Source organism: Barbatula barbatula (assembly GCF_947034865.1).
Source record: "Barbatula barbatula genome assembly, chromosome: 7".
Classification (NCBI taxonomy): Eukaryota; Metazoa; Chordata; class Actinopteri; order Cypriniformes; family Nemacheilidae; genus Barbatula; species Barbatula barbatula.
In genome coordinates, this window is record NC_136770.1 from 8,151,388 (window position 1) to 8,158,898 (window position 7,511).

The following is a 7,511-nucleotide window of genomic DNA, read 5'->3' on the forward strand; positions in this document are numbered from 1 at the left end:
GGTTGATGCAAACGTTAAAATGTCAATGAAATAATATATTTTCAAAATATGATTTCTTATGTAAACATGACTGTGTTGGTTTTTTCGAAACAAATCATTCAAAATGTAACAATGTAGGGCTATAAGTTTTGTGTCCATAGTGTTGGTTGGTTAGAAACGCTCTTCAAATATCTTCTTGTGTTCTGAAAAAGAGAGAAAATCAGGTTTGGAATGACAAAATGTATTATTAGTCTAAGTGACATATTCTAACAAAGTCTAACAAGGAATCATAGGAGCAAGTGTTCATCGGTTGACATAATTTGTTCCACAATGTCCAATAATTTCAAAATATTAAAATAAAATTATACACGTAAACATTGTTTTAAATGTATCAAGTAGCCGAAAAACGACACATATTGTCTGTGTCTATGGCGGAACCACGTATATTTTCACTGTTTCCAGACGAGCCATTATAATGAGGGACAGTAGGGAAATGCATGGGGCATATATGTAACAAACAGCAAGCACTTGCTATCAAGTATGTGGCTTGCTAAACGACTTGCGACATCTTTTGTTCTCAAAGGTAATACTATCACGTATCATGTGCATCTAGTTTCGCGTATCAAGTGAATCGAGTTTATAATGTGAAAAGTTTGTCTTACAAGGTACAGCATAGGTTCATTCCGTGTCCTCTAGGTCTCCGGCTGTGTTTTTATTTTCATAACTGTGTTTGGTGAAAGACATGCATGCATGAATAAGTATGATAAAATATTAGGTACAATGGACGAATATTTACGGAGTAGTCCTAAATTCATTGTGTGTGTTATAAAAAAAGTTATAATATTCAGAAGTCAGAGAGTTTGTTAAAAGTGCATTTATTTTTCTTGCAGGACATTGTGGTCTGAGCTCCCTGCCTGAATTCGAGCTCAGGTTATTGCACTGCACCTGCTGCAGGAGAAGCGAAATCGTGGTCGCTGGTTTCAACACCGTGAATGGATCTGATTCGTCTGAATTGTGCCAGGAGGACAGCAAACCCCTGGACTCATGTTATACAGCAGAGCAGCGTACTGTCATCCTTCAGCGCCTCAATACTGCCACAGAGTCTGAACTGGCACAGGTCAAACTGCTGAGAGGAAGAAAATCTGTAAACATTCTCAGCTATAGAACCAGGCATGGGCCATTCAACAGTCTGGAAAGTGTCATCAATGTGCCCTTACTGAAGCACAAGAGTGCTGTCGTAGTCTTTAACTCAATCCTTAAATCAGATGATACAAAGGACAGGCGAAAGGGAAAGATCCACTTGGCTAAATTCATAAGACCTGAAGTTGACCGAACACTTTTGAAAGTAAGAAAAACTGTCTACGACTACATTAACCACAACGAGTGAATAATTTCTGCAATGATCAGTTCTCTTATGTGTTGCAGGAGGCAAGCTCTATCGTATCTATTGTTTTTGGCACGAATAAAATTGCGTGGGTGCATATGGATCGAGCAAAAACTGTCTTAGACTGGCAGCAGGAGGAGTGCAAGAGTTTTATGAATGGGACGTACATGGCATCGGATTATTTGGAGGATGTGAGTTGAGGTTTTTTTCGTTGTGAAAATTTGCATCACTAATACATGTAAAATGTGTTTTTTTGGTAAATATTGGTTAATGTGAATATTGTTAATTTTACACCACCACATATTTGAATTTATTTAGCAAGTAGGGACATTTAAACATATATTTATTTGTACATGTTTTCTATCTATAATATACGGTATGTATATGATGGGCTAGAATCGAAACAACAAGGTTCTGTCTATCAGGATAAATCTATTGATATCCTAGCTAAACTCTTTTTTACCATATTTTCTGACAGCATAGTGATATACACTTTGAAATTTGTCCGAGCACTCACTGTTTAGTCATCCGTTAACACAAATATCACCCAGTCATGTGGCAACTTAGACCACTTTGGCGTAGTATGAGCAATGTAAAGGTTCATTTTCTTTTAGACAGACTTGGTTTTTTACTTTTTAATAGCAGCTACAAATTCTAGTCAATTCTGCTCTTTGTATATAGATTGATTTTGATTAAAATGAAAATCTCTTTTAGCCCCGATGAAGGTGTGTGTGTTTAATAGTAAGTTAATTGTATGTAAACTACGATGCACAACAATTGAAATGCATATCATTTCTCAATCCTAGATCTCTGCTGTTATTTCAAGATTTCCTGCCAGTGACATCTTTGTGGTGGAGAAGCCAAGTATCTCTCCGCAGAACACATCCCTTTTTCCGGTCATGGCTCACCTTCGTACAGTTGAGGCCATGCTGTTTGCTTTGCTTACCCCAATGAGGGAAACAGGAAGATCCCCCAAAGTACTAAACATGATGCGTACAGCTGTGGGTCGGCATTTTGACCTGATGGTGGGGGACAGTCGGGCAAGTGGAGCTGAGACAGTAAGGAAGATGATGACAGAATCTGTTATGAAGCAAGAGCCACGCGTTGTTTTTCCCCACAGTTTGGTTGTGAAGCACAGAAACTCCTTTCAGATGAGTAGCAAGAACAGAGGGGAAGAACTATGTGATACTCTTCTGCAGGCTGTTGCATTCTTTGAACTTCTGCGAGAGTAGACTGCTTTGAAATATTCAGTACTTGATCCTCTTATCCCTTTCATTAACACTGTGTCTACACCAGACACGACACATGACTTGTTGTAATGGGATTGTATAATTGGAATGACATTTGAAATTATAATGGGTTCTAATGCGTTCTTTTGTCACGTCCGGTGTAAACATGGAATGATGCCCAGCTGCATGTGCAACGCAACAGAATCTTTATTACACTTCATGTAAAGGTTAAGTAAGTTATTAAAGAAAAAGTTGAACACAAACATCATTTATATTAAAATGCCGTCATTTTATCTTATACAGCACTCATTAATTACTTAAAGTAATAAGAGGGTATGTATCCTAAGTTAGCCTTTGTGGCACTAAACTTGCATCTTAATCCAAAATGACTGACTTCCAAACTAAATAATACCCTAAATTACTATGTTCTAATAAAACCTAATGGTCTACTGCTTTGATGAACACTTCTATACCATGAGACCATGGGAGGAACCACAACATTAAAGAAGTAAATAGAAAAATACCAGATGACTATGAGCTGGCTACCTAAGTGATATAGGATTCAATAAATATATCCCTTTGGGCAAACTGGTCTAAGCAACACGTAAGTTATGCAGTTGTGGTATGTCATAGATCAACAAACATGGATTCTACATATTTTTTGCAGTATAGTTCCATTTATAGGGCTGACTACATCACTGGACCAAAGACAGCTCTGCAGAGTAACAATACATTTCTGTTTGAAGAAATTTACATCTACACACAGTGTTTGATGAACTTTAAGTCTTAAGAGTTGTAACCACTTAGTTTAATGCTTGTAAGTTATTTTGCAGGTTTATAAACTAGTGATGCACAAATGCCGAAACCGAAAATTGCTTCCTTTTAAAAACTGAAATGCTTTTAAAAATGGCTTTCTTAATACATCTTTTGTTCCGACACTTGAATTTTTGCAATTTTACGTGTCTAATACATGCATGGGCAACTTATAACACACCAAAGACACAGAAAAACACATATTTGCGCCATATGACCCCTTTAACAATAACAAAAGTCAATATATTATTCTTGAAGTTTATCCAATATCAAATGTAACAGTTCTTTAACAATTATGCAAACCCTATTATCTGCAAAACTGCACCAAAAAAAACCTCAGCACCTCGAATACAAAGTTTCAATATGGGACAATCACTTCTATGACAAACCAAACACTGAATAGCAGTGGTCCTATATTCTGTTGCTATTTGTAAACTAATTTTTACTTTACTTTTAAATTACTGTGCAAAACGGAGGAAAAATGTAAACAAACCTAAAACTGTGAACCACTTATGCAACATCAGGAAACCATTATACAGGACTGCACAAATGTTAATGTAAACATTTACAGGTAACACTTTACAATAAGGGCCATGAATAATCATGTGCTAATATCTGAGTTGGTACTTACTTTCACATGATGAATGAAGAATTGGAGTAATCAAGAATAAAGGGCTAACCTTAGATAATACTGGAGTCATGAGAATTCTAATACTGCCCAGGTTAACCTCATGTTTGAATATGTTTGTTAGTTAATTTAATAATCAACACCTGGAAGTAAAACTTAATAAACTGACCCTTAAATAAAGAACAAGGAGTTCTTCTGAGTACTTTTAATGAGTAATTTTGTAATATTTAATATGAATTAGCATGTACATCCGACATGTCATGACTTTACCCAGGTTGATTGCGATTATAAACTATATAGTATGAAAGTATAGATCAGGAACTAGCCTGTTTTTGTATTGAATGAAGAGCTTCTTTATTTGAGAGTCGATTTGCTAAGTTTTACTTCAAGGTGTTGATTAATACATTTACTAACAAACATGTACTAACATGTAGTTCACCAGGGCAGTATTAGCACATGCATCCTCAAGACTCCAGTATTGGCTAAGGTTAGCCCTTTATTCATTCTTACCTACTCCATTTCTTCATTCATCATTAGTTCATGTGGAAATAAGTATTAAATCAGATATTAGTAAATGATTATTCATGGACACTTATTGTAAAGTGTTACCCATCTTCATGTGCTATTACAACAGTGTGCAATACAACTTCACCTTCTATACATTGATTTCGATTCGTCGCTATTCTCCGGAAAATAGAAATTAACAGAAAAATATCAGAAGAAACAATTCATTGAAACACTAAAAACTTATCACATGCCTAATAAGCTGAAAAAGAGGTTATTTTAGATCGTAAGTCGCTCTCTGTCAGTTGGGCATTCAAAGATCACGGGTACATAGTATGAAAGAGAAAAGATGACCAGTCTGGGCATGTTAGATCATGGATCTAAATCTCTCAAAAAGCAATGCACGTTTGTGTGAGGGAGAGTGTGATCTGAGAGATGATAAATTCTGACTTTAAATAAAACATTGAATGTATGTCTGTACTTTCATCTCTTATTTCGTATGCTTAGGCAGGGTTTCATAGACAAGGCTTAGCTTAAAACAGGACTATGCCTTAGTTGCTTTTTTGTAAATGCCTTTAATTAAAACATTACTGATGTGCATCTTAAGATAAAACAATGGCAGTTACATATTGAAAGATATGTCAGGGCAATTTATTTTCAGTTACAACTCCAACGTTTAGTCTGGGACTAGTCCTAAGCCTTGTCTGTGAAACCGGGCATTAAAATTCTTATTTAGGCTATTATTCTTTACCATTTGTAACCATGGACCACAAAACCAGTCATAAGTAGCACAGGTCTATTTGTAGCAAAAATAAAGATCATGTACCATGAATATGTTTTGTAAATTTCCTACCCTAAATATATAACAACTTAATTTTGTGAGTGGATGCGGCAAAATGCGAACAGAAATGGGCGCAAGCACGGCTAAAAACTTCACTAGCTGCTGCCCACTATTTTGGAATACCCTAACCAAATCAAGTTTGCGATCTAAGCTAATGTAAATCTTAGAATTTCCACTTTCAGGTTCATCTACTTTCCACAGCATTGAGCGGTAAGAGGGTAGAGGGCATTAAAACAAACCTGTTTCTTCTTAGCAACGACCTGCTACAGCGCCTCTGATGGGCAACTTTAAAGGTGATTTCCTCAAAATTTTGATTTAGCACCCTCAGATTCCAGATTTTCAAATCATTGTAACTCGGCCAAATATCCTACCCTTATTTATTCAGCTTTCAGATGATGTATACATCTCAATTTCTAAAAATGTACCCTTAAAACTGGCTTTGTTGTCCAGGATCACATTTTATTAGTTTTATATTAGGCTACATATTTATTTATTTTCACAGTACCTGCCTGCATCTTTGCCTGCCTGGGTGACACTCTGTCTGGATGAAGGATCACCACCTACAGCTGAACCTCTCCAAGACAGAATTACTCGTCATCCCAGCCACCCCTATGACTCAGCACAACCTCTTCAAAGACAGCCTGGAACCTTGGTGTGGTTATGGATGATTAATTCACCGACCACATAAGACCCAATTCTGCAGATACCTACTTCACAACATCTGGAAAATCAGCAAATGATTAGTATAATAATACCTGTTGAATCTGCTGCTAGATGAAGTTAGACTGAGCATCAAAACGCATCTAAGATTATACAATAAACTTCACTTTGTCTCCTGTTTGCTGTTTTTCACTTCATTTCTCAGATTTGAATTTACAACATAGTTGTTGATATTTTGATAACAGACTCACATTTTGAAGAAGAGCGATCTACTGAAACCTAGAACCTATCTGCTGTAATGGGCATGGCTGTATGCATGTTGTTTAAAACATATAGTGCAACATATAGAGCTAAAGCCCCCCTAAAGTTCTAGCATAGCCCCCCTAAAATATTGTAAATACAAGTCTGTACAAGTATTCGAGATCGCTTTATAGTCCCCTTTAAGTCTCTGCATATTCTTTCTGAATTATTTATTTTAGTAATGTAAACAGTATGTGGTGCTAAGAGAGTGGCTATGTACAGTATTATTTATTTATATATATCCTCATTGGAGACTGAGCCCCCCCTAACATTGAAAACCTAGAATCGCCCCTGGTGCATAGCATTGCTGACATCACAATGTGTGACCCAACGGCTGGGTCCTCTGTCCTTGCTTCTGTGACAGAATGATCCAGCCCCCGTGAAACTTTTGTCCTTCCCATAGACATCCATTACAAGCAAGCAGCTTCATGGCTTAATACCGAAACTATATATAACCAAATTATTCAATACCTTTCTGATATCAAAAATCAACATAATAGAAAATTCTGTGTTCTTAGTTTATCGCTGCACCCTTTTAAGCTCATTCCTTAAAAAGGACTCCTATGTGGGAAAGCGTCTTGCGCGACAGTCCAAACTGCGTATGTTAAGACATAGTATTTTATATCATAACTTTAATGAACATATAAAGATATAGACTGTTGAATTACCCTTGCATACTGATATTACAGTTGTTGCCTGGAGACTCAACCAGGTAACAAAAAATGTCACAAAATAAGCTCAGTTTTTCTATGGATCTAAAAAGTGATTTTATATAGACCATACTGGCAAACACCATGCGTTTCCAATGAGGGGAAACAATGTTTTTCCCCCATGTTGACTCCACCCCAGGCTGCTCCTCCAGCTATGACACGACACCCAACAAGTCTATGACGAATAACTCATTTTCGATTCCATTTCACAATTTGTATTGTGCCTTACAACGTCACAAGAACATTACCTCTCATTAATTAGTTCAATTTATTTGAGAGATTTACAGGAACCACTCTAAATTCACAAATTTACTTTGACTAACATTGAAACGTAAATTTGCATTACAAGTATTATGGTGCTAAGCAAGTAATTGTTCAATATTATTGTGCACTTTATTTTACGCAGAGAGGTCACTAAAAACAACAAAATACTAATAGAAATAGTTCAAATGAGGCTGAATGT

General features: G+C 36.3%; 1 protein-coding gene across 1 annotated transcript; it reads left to right on the forward strand.

Annotated features, from left to right (window-relative positions):
- The first annotated feature begins 390 nt into the window (after positions 1-390).
- On the forward strand, positions 391-3,543 carry tefm (transcription elongation factor, mitochondrial). The gene is made up of 4 exons (XM_079461197.1): positions 391-562; positions 870-1,324; positions 1,405-1,554; positions 2,170-3,543. Exons 1-4 carry the CDS (start codon positions 520-522, stop codon positions 2,593-2,595), a joined length of 1,074 nt encoding a protein of 357 aa, XP_079317323.1. The 5' UTR covers positions 391-519; the 3' UTR covers positions 2,596-3,543.
- The last annotated feature ends 3,968 nt before the right edge of the window (positions 3,544-7,511 follow it).